This window comes from Barbatula barbatula, assembly GCF_947034865.1.
Source record: "Barbatula barbatula genome assembly, chromosome: 4".
Classification (NCBI taxonomy): Eukaryota; Metazoa; Chordata; class Actinopteri; order Cypriniformes; family Nemacheilidae; genus Barbatula; species Barbatula barbatula.
In genome coordinates, this window is record NC_136768.1 from 8124516 (window position 1) to 8139155 (window position 14640).

A 14640-nucleotide genomic window follows, 5' to 3' on the forward strand; every position below is an offset into this window, starting at 1 on the left:
CGAGTCGAACAAGAAAATAAAAAAGGAAACAGAATCGACTAAACTAAATTGTGGAACAATCCAAGTCAACTGGTCATCACACGTTCACAGACAAACACTTGTAATGCTATGAAACTGTTAAAAACTCATTGCCGTAGAGACATAGGACTAATGAATGAATGATGAAATAGTAAACATTACCATACAAGCTCCACACACCCATTGTGTTTTTGGTGACTTATATAAAATGTTTGTCCTTATAAAACCATGCAAAAAATGTATTATATGCTATGAATATAAGAAATACTGCTTTATAGAAAGTGTGGTTTAGAGAAGGTTTGAGAGTTTGCCAGATGGCCAAACTGTGGGTGTGTGACCTTGATGATGGGTGTTATTACCAGTTCTGCAGATGATTGGCTCATTTAGTAAATTCGTTCAGAACAACCAATAACAAAAAAGACTTTCTATAGATTTCCGAATTTGAGAATGGATTGTTCACCTCTTGACTTCAACATACACTTCCTAACATCAAAAATCACACTCACCAAATAAAAGTTAAAGCTATCGTTGCTTTTATTTCTCACTTTTCGGGAGACTGTTTATTCAATCCTTATACAGAACAATGTTGTAAATTGATTTAGTGGAAATTTGTAGATTAAATCAGATCTGCAAGATTCCCACCCAAACTATACTATGTCATTAAGGAAGACCACGAGAGAAACAACATCAGTATACTGAATTTTCTAATGATGTAGAAAATCTGTTTTCTACAACGATGTACACTATTATCTATTTCTCTGGAATATATATCTCTAATGTGGATGGTTACTCTACAACAGTTACACTGTATTTCGCAGTTGGGAACTTATACTCTAAATGGCATAAAAATAACACTTTTGTAATTTACTGTAAATTTTAACATAGTAAAATTGCGAACAAGAACAAGACATTTTCATAACCTGCTCCGAAAAAGCAGAAAACGCAAAAGAGCATCCGAAGTATTGGCAAATTTATAACTTACATTTCTAAAACGGTATATCACATTTGTTTTATAACATACTGTTGAACTGCAAAAATGCTCCAAATAATAGTAATTTATGGCAAACTGTTCTGCTAATGTCAAGAAAGTACATTTTTAAAGTGCAGATGGGTAAAACATGTTGGTTTCATTTGGCGGATTGGTATAATGTGGATTTTCAACTAGTTTGTGTCCATTTTATGACTAGATTTGAAATTTGTTACTGGGAATGCCAATAGTATATATACTAGTATTTCATTTCATAGCAATGCTATTGGGGTAATACTATGAAAATATTTAATTTGAAAGGCTAAATCAGGGTGTTGATAGAACCCATAGGAGGTGCATAAATTGGCCATTCAAGCGAATGGAGACTAAAACACTGAGCAGCCAGTCTTTGAAAGTACATACCAATTTTGTTAAACCAAAATAGAAATGAGGTTAGTGAGCATTTCGAATGGAATATCCAATTTTCCCTTTATTCTTCTCACAAACACCAGTGTGGAGAGAGTCAAAATGAGCTACTGATATGAATATGAATCAAACATCTTTTGGTCTGTCAAACAATGAACGAATCATTCCAGTATTAAATATTCTCTTTACTTGACCAATCAGCGTGCAGGTTTATCAAGACACCCTCCTGAGGTAGGATTATCACAGGCCAAAACTTGTTGACCATTCGTAACAAAAGCAGAAATAAACCATCCTGCTAAATTACCCCATGGTTCAACGTGTCGGTGGAATATTTTTAAGTTGCACAGTGGTGCAACTTTGAAGCGCACAAAATGGTGACTTCAATTTGCTCTTAAGTGTAATCCTGTACATTAAACCTTAAGTTTTTTCGCATCTTTTCAGTTTTGTATTGTTTAAGGCATGCTAGTTATTTTACAGTAAATTGATGTTTTTTTATTGGGTTTCAGTAGTAGTAACTCAACGAATCATTATGTCTACAGCTAAAGTACAAAATATAACGTGAATTTTACGCGAATAAAAAGCGAAAGCATACAGTTTCCCATGTGTCAAACACAGGATGAAAAGTATCTCAGACACTTGCATTAAAACACGCACGTGGCCAACTCTTGAGGTGTTACGTACATCTGACAGGTAAGACAGATGTCTGTAGGCCAGTATGCCCCCCCACACACAAAGACAAACATACTTACTAATATCTACAGGCTGTAAAAACTTGTTAAATGCCCTATGAAGGACACTTAACGTGATTGTGATTTTCTGCTTAACGTAGTCCTTGGGCACACGAGGAGGAATCACAAATATCAAGACCTCATGTCACTGATTCCATGTAACCCAGCACTCTTGGTCATTGCCGTCCTTAGGTTTCTATACATTGTAGGTATAGTCTGTTAAATAGTCCTTCAGTCTATTTGGCAAAGGAAGTTCCTGAACCTCATGCGTGGTCTTGTTGATGGCGATTCGACACATATGTTGTAGAGATGGTATAGATGTATACACAGGAGTTGTCAGTAGGAGCTGCACTGTGCCATTAGACGGGGTAAGAGGAGTCCTCCCCTTAGAAGACGTCCTGGACAGCTGAACGTAGTGCTCCACGAGATGCACCACACTGTCAAACTGCTTGAGTTTGGGCTTGACCAGCACCACAGAGTCTAGCTTGAACTTGCCGTCCTTGAATTCGATTCGCAAGTTGGTGGGTCCGGCAGACGTCATGGTGGAGATGGTAAAGAGGTAGTCCCTCTGAGAGCTGTCTCGGACCAAAAACGTGCCTTCTGACGTATCCTGCAGGATCTCCTTGGCTCCATTGGCTGTCAGGCTGCCCCAATACCAGCCTGCTTCCAAGAAAAGAACACAAAGATCCACATGGTCACTCGTATCTTCTTCCACTGTATCTGTTTCAGTGGTTTGCTTGTGTAACATAAGAACATAACATGCTTACAATATTAACAGTGCGAGGCTAAACGGGGCTAGTTACGTATATACTGTGAAAAAAAAGACCAGGGCTATGCTGCTCAGTCTACTGTGTTTTATCAATCTTCTTTTTCTTCTTTGTTATCATTCTTAATTGAGACACTGCATATGAATTGAGACACTGCATAATAAAGGCCTTTATGTTTAAGCCTTTCTAGTCTGCTGATTTCCTACATCGTATACTATGCGAATTCAAGTCTGTAAATACAGCAAAAACAAATCACTTTAATGAGCTGTAAACTTAACATTTTGTCCTTTAATGTAATTGAAAATATTAGAAACATGACACACACAGAAAATATCAGCAAAATATTGCCTTTTGCCCGAATTATTTAAATACACCATCTGACTGGTGAATGTTTTGCATTTTTTGATGGCAGATGCTTGACAGATGTAAACACACTGAAATTCCATATCCCCTTTCTCCGAAGCAACAAACATAGATCTTGTTACACAGCTTGTCAGGTAGTTTAAAAAAATGCTGCACTTGGAACTGGTAACATTAAAACTTAACTGTTTTGCTCACATTGAAAATATTATTTAATACAATACAATTATATAATGTAATTTAATATCAATGTTATTAGTTAGACCTATAATTATCTAATAGTCAATCTGAATACTGGCTTAACTAATGGGAGTCATTTAAAGACTAACAATAGGTAGAAATAACAACTACATATCCTCATGTTTGACATCATGTCATAGTGCATATGTCGTTATTGCACTATACAGTCCAATAGCCACAATCTGCTTGTGTGAAAGGAGACACACCCTGACACAACCGAATAAAATCAGACAAAGATGCAACTGAGGTAAAAGAAAACCTAAGACAAGCTAGGCAAGGTCTTTTGTTCTAAAAAACGAATGTAAACAGTGAAGGCTTTGTCATGACATTCTTTGTTGCGTTCACCTGCATGCTTTACATACTTGATAATATTTTACGGCTTTCATAGAAAAACCAACACCACCCAGTCAGACCCAAATGAGATGAAACCAAATGAAGTGAACGCATAGGCAGTTTCATAACATGGCTTTCGGCAGTGCTGAGACAACATTTTCAACAACATTCCAACAACAAAAGCAAAGCTGTTCTGAATATAAAAATGGACACGATTTAATTTGCTGAAACAATTAAATGGACCAATATTATTTTTTTATTTATTTTTAGATGTTAAAGTCTAATCATTTAATTTTGTCATATAAATCCAATGAGCATAAAATTCAGTAAGTGTCAGGAGCGAATAAAAAAGCAAGGTTGTAGAAACAGCGTTTACCCGTATTTTTTAGGTCTCTCGTGGCAGTGGCAATGCGACTCTGATCGGACTCCACGACTTGGCTTTCGGTTTGCGATCTCCCTTCATTCTCGATGGTTTCCGTGGAGTCCGATGAGTGACAGGTCATTGGAGACCCCCGTTCTGCATCCAGTCAATGTCTTTAATTATCCCTCAAAGACTCTGACAATTAACAAAAACGTGAGAAGTTTTCCTCAGCGTCCATGGACCATTTGTATGGGTGCGCCGACCTGAAAATGCAACATTTCGGATGAGAAAATGTTAGAATTCGTTTCAACATTGACACGCTTAAAATATAAAGTGACAATTACGCGTAATCTCACTTGAGCAAAGGTCGGAATCTCTGTTGAGCAACTAGGGAAATGTTTTATTTCTCACATGTTTTATTGAAAAGATCAAGAGAAAAAACAACGAAGAGGAACGAAATGTTTCGTTATTAAACGTCCGTCTTGCATTGGGCACGTGTAGGGCTGCCTCTAGAAGAGCGAAATACGCAGAACTGCCTCTCTAGGAAACCGCATTGACGGATTCTAACAAAATGCGTGTTTTTTTCCCTAAATGTTTACCTGAATTGTTTTAACGTGTAAATACACTACATCACAATGGGAAGTCGCCTGCTAGCTGACAGACATAATGAAAAAACGTGAACAAATAAAGAAAAACGGCAAACTTGAGACAGAAAGCGACAGTGAGAGAAAGCGCACATCACTTACCTTTTGTCTCAATGAAAGCAAAAAGCGACGTCCAACTCGTTTCACGTTACCGGCGTTCAGCTGCACCATGGTTTAGATTAGACCCATCATTTATTAATGAAATGATGCCGGAAAAGGTCGACCAGTTTACTGACCAGTGCACCTTGATGCTCGGCCGACTGACTTTGGCATTTTGCGCCGTGGGGGAGATGGCTTGCAATTCCGCGGGCGCGATTTTAATATTTGCATTGATTATTTCGGGGGCGACGCTCCACAAAAGGCGACGCGCTGTCCGCACGCGCCGTGCGTCAAAATGCTTTACAGCGAGCCAAGAGAGCGGTACAGATATAATTAGGCTGTTCTGTGCTGCAGAGAAGTGATATTCCAACAAATCGTTTTGTCTGCTCTGTGTGTGTGTGTGTGTGTGTGTGTGTGCGCGCGCTTAATCCTCATTGAAAAAGACGGGCATACAAAAGTCTAATTTCCAGGAACTTTCCAGGAATCGTATCACGTGGTCGAAAGCGCGAGGGCTTTCTTAAGGTCGTGCCAAAGTAGGTTTTGTTGTTGTTTATTTGTTGTTGTTTTTTTCCACAAATGCTGCTTGTAGGTGATTATAATTGTATCTCTGTTGTTGTGCAGTGATGTTAGTTTAGCAGCATTGCGAGATCTTTATTTAGCGCATTTGTAATATTTTTTAATAATGTATTTACATATTATACACACACATGTAATAAAATGGAATACATAAGACATATAAAAACGTTTAAATAATGTCTTATGTAAATGTTCCGACATGATTTAATTGTAGAACACCCCAAAAAAGTAGTTCTTATGTCTACATTCTACAGATCAAAACACACAGCTTTATTCGAAATGGGTCACATTTCTGAAATAATAATTATAGTTACATTTTGTAGTTATAAAGGGTGTGGTTTTCTAAAGAGTAGCCTACGTTAAAATGGAATTTACAGTTCGTGATCTGATCGCTTGAGAAGCAGTCACATTGTGGCTCGTGCCACCTTAAACCGTAGATGTATTGTCTACGTCTATGACAAAACTAAATCTTGAAGCCATATAAAAAATGTTTGTTAAAACTTTTGGAATTCTCGAATCTCATAAATGTTTTAAGATTCTCTACAAACGAAGGCTTTAATTAAAGTAAATGATCACCACAGCAAGTTCACTTGTAAGACATAAAGCTGTGTGTGTGCGTGTGAAGAATTCAGAAGAATTCAGGAAGCACATTGAATTGGACGGTACGCAGTCTTGTGATTTTTATTCCTGCTTACTGTGTACTGTTCATTGAGAAATACACCAGCGTTTAAATATTTCGTATACATTCAGTATCGCTGCCTTTCAGCGCCATCTTGCGTTCAATGAGGGCAGTGAATTATCACGCACTGTCTTTAATACTTACGTTGTAACTCATTTCTAAACATTAGTCAGAAATATAGAGTTCTCAGTTTTTAATTTAGTTTACCTTTAGTGCTAAAAGCGAATGAAACAGAGCAGTGAATCCAATTGACCCGCAAATTACCGCTCACAGCTAACAGCAATGTGACCGACATGGGCTTTCCCCGAATTTTCACATATGAGAAAATATGTTTTTGTCGTCTTATTATTACAAAAACGAAATCATACCATATTAAATCTCGGATGAGTGGACAGGACTTGGTGAAGCGTTTATGGAAAATCGAGGCACCTCCAAACCCCCAGGGGCGGTAGTTCACTTGGCTTCCGACGTGACGTCACGCACGCGGCAAAAACAAAACTGACACAAGCGCGGCGGCACTTCCTTAAGTTTTCGTTTAGATTTGTTTTATTATACAACATCCTGGCGAATAGTATTTACATTCAGATAAAGAACAAAGGGTTTTATTTAACAACAACCGTTGTTGATTCGCATATTGAAGGTGAGCAGGCTGATACTCGATCTAATCACTTGATTTGTAAGTCAGTGTTGTGAGTTTTTGCTATACCATTAACATATTAACAATAACTGATCGGTTTGTTTTGATTGTAACGTTAGTTATTAGACAGCAGTGATGTGTCCGGTTTACAAGTTAAATTAGTATTATTCATATAACGTTAATCGACATGTTTGTTTTGACTGAAAACCTCAATTTAAACGTCTCTACAGTGTAGAGGTAAAACAAGTATTCTGACGTGACCGATTTAGTCTCAATTGCTTTTGTAATTTACAACCCGATTTGCGGAAAAGTTGGGACGTTTTTTAAATTCGAATAAAATGAAAACTAAAGGAATTTCAAATCACACGAGCCAATATTTTAGTCACAATAGAACATAGATAACATGGCAAATGTTTAAACTGAGAAGTTGTTGACTTTTAAGCACATTTTAAAATGCAATGCCTGCTACAGGTCTCAAAAAAGTTGGGACGGGGCATGTTTACCATGGCCTCTCCTTGTCTTTTCAAGACAGTTTGAAGACGTCTGGGCATTGAGGCTATGAGTTGCTGGAGTTTTGGAATTTGGTCCCATTCTTGCCTTATATAGGTTTCCAGCTGCTGAATAGATCTAATGATGTGCCAGTTCTCTATAGGTGAAAGATCAGGACTACAGGCAGGCCAATTCAGTACCCGGACTCTTCTACGACGAATTCATGCTGTTGTCATAGCTGCAGTATGTGGTTTTGCATTGTCTTGCTGATGTATACAAGGCCTTCCCTAAAATAGACGTCTTTGGAGGGAAGAAAATGTTGCTCTAAAACCTTTCAGCATTCACAGAGCCTTCCAAAACATGCAAGCTGCCCATACCATCAGAGATGCTGGCTTTTGAACTGAACGCTGATAACACGCTGGAAAGTCTCCCTCCTCTTCAGCCCGGAGGACACGGCGTCTGTGATTTCCATCAAGAATGTCAAATTTGGACTCGTTTGACCATAGAACACGATTCCACTTTGAAATAGTCCATTTTAAATGAGCCCCGGCCCACAGGACACGACGGCGCTTCTGGACCATGTTCACATATGGCTTCCTTTTTGCATGGTAGAGTTTTAGTTGGCATCTGCTGACGGCACGGCGGATTGTGTTTACCGACAGTGGTTTCTGGTAGTATTCCTGGGCCCATTTAGTAATGTCATTGACACAATCATGCCAATGATGCAGTGTCGTCTGAGGGCTGAAGACCACAGGCATCCAATAAAGGTCTCCGGCCTTGTCCCCTACCCACAGAGATTTCTCCAGTTTCTCTGAATCTTTTGATGATGTTATGTACTATAGATGATTAGATTTGCATAGCCTTTGCAATTTGACGTTGAGGAACATTGTTTTTAACATATCTTATTACGCAGTCTATCACAGATTGGAGAGCCTCTGCCCATCTTTACTTCTGAGAGACTCTGCTTCTCTAAGACATCCCTTTTATAGCTAATCATGTTACAGAACTGATATCAATTAACTTAATTAGTCACTAGATGTCACTCCCAGCTTAATCTTTTCAAAACTGCTTGCTTTTTTTGCCATTTGTTGTCCCCGTCCCAACTTTTTTGAGACCTGAAGCAAGCATTACATTTTAAATGAGCAAATTTAGTGGAGAGAAGTGTAAAATTTAAATGCTATGCTATGTTATCTATGTTCTGTTGTGAATAAAATATTGGCTCATGTGATTTGAAATTCCTTTAGTTGATTTTATTCAAATTTTAAAAACGTCCCAACTTTTCCGGAATTCGGGTTGTATAAACACTCTCGTCTTACCTGGCTGTTGTTGCTTTGGGATTATAAAAAATACTTCGGTGAAGGATTAAAAATTGTTAAAATAAGGTCTGCTAAAATTGGGATTTGCAGGAAACTTTCAAAATACGAACTCATGGATTCTGCAGAGACGAGATATGCTCACCTGCTGCAACCCCTGCGAGATCTGACTAAAAACTGGGACATCGACCTGGCCAGCCAGCTCGGAGAGTATCTAGATGAAGTGAGCACGACCGAATGAAACCTTGATCATTTATAGGTGTCATTGCTAATATAAAGTTTCATAATGTTGTTGACAGCTGGATCAGATGACTATTTCATTCGATGGTGGAAAAACCATGATGAATTTTGCAGAAGCTGCACTTTTAATTCAAGGATCAACATGCATCTATGGTAGAAAGGTAAAAATGTTTGATGTTAAATCAAATAAGTCTCATATTAGCATAGTGGTGCACGTCCAACAATTATTTCAGATTTTGTGTTTCATTGTTTACCTATTGTTATAAATTAGAAAGAAAATTAAGATGCTTACACATTTTGTCCCGGAATTTAAAGGTGGAGCTCCTTCACACTCTGGTGTTTCAAACATTGGACTACATCTCTAACAAAAACAAAAAGTAAGTTAGTGTTCCGGACATCCAGTTTAGTTTTTTTCTTTAATGAGAACTTGTCTATACAGAGACATTGTTATTCTATTATATGTGCTGCTGTATTTTAATAGACGTGATAAACAAGGTTCTTCGGCAGATGGTAACCAAGACAAAACTTCTGCAGGCAATGAAGATGATTGTGAGGTGTGTGAATTATCAATAGCATTAATACAATTATAGTATATTTTGTGACACATCATATGAGTGATTGTTTTTTTTACACAGTTTGATGAGATTGAGCAAAATGAGAATGTTAACTCTGAAAATTTAACAATGAAAGATCCAACAGAGGTGAGTTGGGTAACGTCCATTTACAACCATGTTAATGTTACATGTTACAGTATCAATGTTAACACAAAACTCCATTTGTAAGCTTACTTCATCTTTTTTCCTCTTATAGCATGTAAAGATTATCCGTCTTCCTCCTGAATCTCTCATTCCTGCAGAATCGCTGGAGAAGCAGAAATACCCTCTTTTCAGGTAAAGACTGTAACCCGCACAGACCTGCATAGAATTTTATGCTCATCTGTGTATTTGCATGAATTGATAGAGTAAAGAGTCCTTGACTCCCATGTTTTATCTCCTTGAGTGCGAAAATGTCTCGCCATATTGTTTGAAAAAAATCTGTGTCTGACAGTCTCAAAGGAGAGATTCTAGGCAGCTGTAAGGATTATCGGATTAATAATTTCACTATGGATGGAATTGGACTGATGCGTCTAGGATCTTCACACACTAATTTCCTCAAGGACGTCTCTGAAAACCAGTACAACATGTCTGTACATGCACCACCTTTGCACTTAGAGACACGTGAGGACATAGTTATGACCTATTTAGCACTGTCCATTGGGACTTGTAAAATGACATCTGCAAATGCTATTTTCTTTACTAACTTTGGTCATTGTCATCTGGTGTTCAGAAGGTGTAACTGAGGTTGGTGGTGGTCATGATGATGATGATGATGCAGAGGTTCTTCCGCCGTTAGAAGACCACGGCATGGAGGTGGAGTCTGAGGAGTGGGTTGAAAGGCATCAGGTATCAAAACACTGGTATGGAATACAAATGTTCTCTCTGAGTCTGTTGAATTAAGTTGTAATGTTTCTCTTGTCGTCTTTGATTTGTTGTAGGCCCCCAGTGAGGGAAGGATGTTGAGGCCGAAACCACAAATACAACCAGTGTCAGAGGAGCCCAAAAAGCTCAAGGTATAAAGCAGTCAACTAAAAACCTACATTAAAATAAATTACATCTTTCACATTTACAAAGAATAAGGTCACCTTCACACATTAAATAGGTTTTTAATATTACATTTTTTATTTCATCATGGCCTCTCAGAAGTAAGCAATTGAATGTGCACATTTCCAGGAAATTGTGGACCCTTGGAAATGGCATGACTCATATGCTGCATTTGGGGAGGACAAGCCTCTGAAAACAGGTGCGTGCTCAATTTATGTGTCATGCTTCTACTGAAAAATAACTGCGACCTTTCTAAAACTCTCTAATTTCTAGGAAAATGTTGCAAGGTGCCAGCAGGACTCGAGGAATCCGGAAAGAGGAAGCGCAAGGGTCCTTCAAAACTGCAGGACTTTGGGAGCTGGTATTCGAAAGCCTGTAAGTTGGCTTTATTTATTCAGACATTGATAAAGGAGAGATATCTGTATATACCTGTATGTGAAGATCATTTTTAAATTGTTTGTTTTGCTTTTTACAGTTGAGACTGCAGACCGCAAGCTTAAGAACGGACCTACTTATCCTGGTAATGCTCTTGAGACATTGTGAAAAATGTGTTTCCTGCGAGAAGTTGTATTAAGTTCTGATATTCTTTTTTATAATTGCAGACCTTAATTATATCTTTGTGAGTAAAATTGGTCAGCGTCTGAAAGTACAGAAGCAGATTCTCAGGAAAAGGGTTGGTATTCTTTTTTGAATATACAGTATGTATATAGATAATTCATATGTAATATGTTGTGTAACTCTAGTTAATTTCTATTTTAGGGTCTTTTTGTATCTGATGCGGAGCTGAAGAAAACGTACTTGGAACCAGAGAATCTTGAAGGTCAGATTGAGGAGGTCCGACATGTAGATGCAGAGGGTAAGACTGACAAAAGCAAAACAAACAGAGAAACAGTCATTCAATTGTTTTGTTTCCGTTACAAGTTTACAACATTAATGTGTGGAAACGGTTGAAAAACCTCATAATGTAAACAATTTTGTTATTTTTGTTTCAGGTGAGGACTTTTCAGATCAAGAACATGACAACTTGGTCGATGAACTTGAACCTGCAGAACACCTTGGTGAACCAGAACAAATTTTCCAAGATTTGCATATGAGCCGGATGAGTTATGAAGATCTGGTGAAAAAGAGCGTGGTATGAGCTTACAATAACCACACAAATTTTTGGGGGAACAATAAGATCTATGAATTATATGATTGGAGGCAGTAGTTAATTCATAATGATTCTTCTGTATGTAGGATCTGTTTTTGGTGAACTCTCAGAAGTACGCACAGGAGACAGCATTGTCACGAAGGGTTAAAGAGTGGGAGGATGGAATCAATCCTCATCTTGCCTCTCAGGTGATGTTGAATAGATCTTGTATCATCTTAAAAATACTTAAAGAAAAAAGTTAATGGAATCAATTCAATTGTACAAACAGACAGATTTATTAATGTTTTGGGTGGCTTTTTTGCACAGGAAACACGTCCAGTTTTTGACATCCACGAGTATGGAGACAGAATCGTTCAGGCGCTGTCTAATGTCGGGGTAAAAAAATCATTTGCTTTCATTGTTAAAGGGAAGGAGAACACAGAAGCCTGCAGATACATGCTGGCTGCACTACAGCTGGTAAGTATACAAACCGATTACCCAGTCCACCATTTAGTCATGACTTACCAACAAACAGGAATATAGCTAAATGTAATCCAGAGTCTCTGAGTTTGCAATCTGACATACCCTTTTATTGCAGGCCAATGATTACACAGTGGAGATTGACAAGGGGGAGGGCCTTGAGGAATGCGTAGATACAATGGAGCTCACGTTGCTCACTACACAGAGAGCTCATGAACGTCTCAAGACCTACAACGCACCCTCTGCAAATGATGCTCCCTAACAGAAAAACAGACTTTCTACACCTTAAGCTTTCACAAAACATTTCGTATATTTAAGTACTTGTCTGCCCATTTTAAAGTGTATTACAGCATGGCACTTAAATTTGTCATTGATCTTTACACATGCTTTTTAAAGTGCGCCGAGATGTGGAAATAATATGGAGGTGTTTTACACCAACTGTAATGCAAATGAGGCTAGCTCTCTTCTTTACGAAGTAAGATGGGGTAAACTGCACAACAAAAATTATGATATACATATAAAATAGTTTTTAAATGAGTGAAATACCCAAACCTTTGGAAAGGCATTTAAGATTAAATAACTGAAGTTCATCTTTTCATCTTAAAGCTGCATTGCTTTTGTATTGTTGTATAATGTTTTATAGAATCACAGAAATATCTCCCAAAATAAAAATATACAGCAGATGATGCTTATTACTTTGTCACAGTAAGGGTGTAAAAGCCGTTTCTGAGGTTGTTTTAAGGGTGCCATTTAAAGTTTGGAAAAATATCAATCCTGTGTTGCTGTCATATATTATACTAATTATTATAATAAGTAAAATGATCAGACAATGTAATATTTTATTGCATACTAAAATGCTTCATAGTTAACTAAATCAATTGCAGTCAAATATTTTGTATAAACCGAACAACATTTCATAGTCGGTAATAAATAAAAAAAGGCCTACTAAATTTAAATTGCTAATGAACAACAGATTTTTCATTATTTCTTACTTATGCAAACAAAAAACCTGAAATAAGTTTGACTTAAATTTGTATTGTGTATATGTGACTACATATACAAAGTTATTATGGAAATAATTTAACATGGTTTTTCATGTGATTACGAATACTCTCTGAAATCTGTTTATCGTTTTTCATTCTGTTGTAGTAATCTAAAAAGAGTCCATCTGGATTCACCAAGTAGATAAGGATGGTGTGGTCCACAATATAATCTCCATCCTCGTCTTTAGGGCCAGTGCTGGCGTAGACCCTATAATCCCGGCCTGCTTCTTTCACCTCCTCTGGAGTGCCTGTCAGTCCAACCAGCCGAGGATGAAAGTCTTTCACGTATTTAGCCATAGCGGGCACATCATCTCTCTCAGGATCAACTGTGATAAACAGCGGCTGAACAGGGGACAGGCTCGAGTCTTTGTCTAGAATATGTACCACACTGGTCATCTTATCCAGCTCATCGGGGCAGATATCAGGACAGTGGGTGAACCCGAAGTATAAGAGCACCCAATGACCCAAGTAGTCGCTTTTGGTCCTGCGCTGGCCAGTGTGGTCAACCAGACTGAAACCTCCCTGTCCGACAGCCACCTTTCTCAACTGCTCCAGTCTTTGCTTCTGAAGTCTCTGATGCTTCTCCTGGTACACATACCACCACGTTCCAATGATACCACCTCCAAACAGCAGAGTCACTGCCAGACGAGTACGCAGTTTGATCCCTGGAGTTTTAGAGGGGCCCTGGGAATGGACAGCTCGTTGTGTTATAAATAAATGATGTAATGGACGGTAGCATGGAGAAGAAAACCCATGAGCCAGCGTGTTGAAATGGACTTGAGAGTTCTTGACAGGTCTGCATGAGGAGAAAATGGCGATTGGATACAAAGGGTTATTTGTTTCCAGGTTGTGGGACGTTTTAGGGGTCGATCGTAAGATGCTCCAAATCACACGTGAGGAAAGTCCTCTGAGCCTGCCTAACTTAAACATCTTCAAGATACATGAAGTCCAACTGTTGAAGACCAAGACAAAATATAAGAGAAGAATGAGAATATGATATGAATTCATAAATGCAAAGGTCTCACAATTTGTATTTCTGCCTGTTATTTCATTCAAATTAGTTAAATTAGAGGTGGACTATTTGACATTGAGATGTCCCAGAATTGCAGTAAGTTCATTTAAAACATTTCAATATTATTATTTAATATGTATATAAAGCAAATAGAAATCCACGTTTACAATCTTAAACCTATTTAAAAATTACTGTTTCCACATCTTGTCAATCTGAAGTACCTTACGCTAAGTCGCTAAAGCTAACAGTGACATATACAGATCTAGAGCGTAAACTTCACATCTAAAATGCCACGTCAGTACAGACATGTTCTCATATTAAAATAATTAAAATACTACCAACCCTGTAGTTACTGTCGACTGTCCTTACAGCTAAATTCAAACTTGAGCTTCACGTGTGTGACATGATTGTACAACAGTCTGACGAAGGAAAACACAGCGTAGTTTCGAGTTCGCAGAT

General features: G+C 38.0%; 3 protein-coding genes across 5 annotated transcripts; 1 reads left to right on the forward strand and 2 right to left on the reverse strand.

Moving 5' to 3' along the window:
• Positions 1-529: 529 nt before the first annotated feature.
• On the reverse strand, positions 530-5442 carry socs2 (suppressor of cytokine signaling 2). Of its 2 annotated transcripts, none has more exons than XM_079454512.1 (3): positions 4947-5442; positions 4216-4463; positions 530-2799 (listed from the first exon to the last, which is right to left on the reverse strand). In XM_079454512.1, exons 2-3 carry the CDS (start codon positions 4340-4342, stop codon positions 2336-2338), a joined length of 591 nt encoding a protein of 196 aa, XP_079310638.1. In that variant the 5' UTR covers positions 4343-4463; positions 4947-5442; the 3' UTR covers positions 530-2335. The 2 variants fall into 2 exon arrangements, with proteins under 2 accessions (XP_079310638.1, XP_079310639.1); XM_079454513.1 differs by having other exon boundaries at positions 4557-5394.
• Positions 5185-12826, forward strand: ncaph2 (non-SMC condensin II complex, subunit H2). 2 transcript variants are annotated; one of them, XM_079454509.1, is made up of 19 exons: positions 5185-5476; positions 8731-8860; positions 8937-9038; positions 9193-9254; positions 9359-9431; positions 9513-9578; positions 9688-9767; positions 9925-10094; positions 10204-10319; positions 10412-10486; positions 10647-10716; positions 10791-10892; positions 10993-11037; positions 11120-11190; positions 11277-11373; positions 11510-11649; positions 11754-11855; positions 11974-12123; positions 12245-12817. In XM_079454509.1, the coding sequence occupies exons 2-19, from the start codon at positions 8753-8755 to the stop codon at positions 12386-12388; spliced, it is 1773 nt and encodes a 590-aa protein (XP_079310635.1). In that variant the 5' UTR covers positions 5185-5476; positions 8731-8752; the 3' UTR covers positions 12389-12817. The 2 variants fall into 2 exon arrangements, with proteins under 2 accessions (XP_079310635.1, XP_079310634.1); XM_079454508.1 differs by lacking the exon at positions 5185-5476 and adding an exon at positions 6599-6838 and having other exon boundaries at positions 12245-12826.
• sco2 (synthesis of cytochrome C oxidase 2) lies at positions 12218-14634 on the reverse strand. Its single transcript, XM_079454510.1, has 2 exons — positions 14524-14634; positions 12218-14121 (listed from the first exon to the last, which is right to left on the reverse strand). Exon 2 carries the CDS (start codon positions 14097-14099, stop codon positions 13194-13196), a length of 906 nt encoding a protein of 301 aa, XP_079310636.1. The 5' UTR covers positions 14100-14121; positions 14524-14634; the 3' UTR covers positions 12218-13193.
• Between the last annotated feature and the right edge of the window lie 6 nt (positions 14635-14640).

What these genes read in the sequence shown, in the direction of transcription:
- socs2 (XM_079454512.1), bottom strand. Translation starts at nt 4,342, where the DNA reads ATGACCTGTCACTCATCGGACTCCACGGAAACCATCGAGAATGAAGGG. An exon ending in GAGAGACCTAAAAAATACGG is followed by an intron (nt 2,800 to 4,215) that starts GTAAACGCTGTT and finishes TCTTGGAAGCAG; the next exon opens with GCTGGTATTGGGGCAGCCTG.
- ncaph2 (XM_079454509.1), top strand. Translation starts at nt 8,753, where the DNA reads ATGGATTCTGCAGAGACGAGATATGCTCACCTGCTGCAACCCCTGCGA. An exon ending in CATGCATCTATGGTAGAAAG is followed by an intron (nt 9,039 to 9,192) that starts GTAAAAATGTTT and finishes CGGAATTTAAAG; the next exon opens with GTGGAGCTCCTTCACACTCT. An exon ending in AGTGGGTTGAAAGGCATCAG is followed by an intron (nt 10,320 to 10,411) that starts GTATCAAAACAC and finishes GATTTGTTGTAG; the next exon opens with GCCCCCAGTGAGGGAAGGAT.
- sco2 (XM_079454510.1), bottom strand. Translation starts at nt 14,099, where the DNA reads ATGTTTAAGTTAGGCAGGCTCAGAGGACTTTCCTCACGTGTGATTTGG.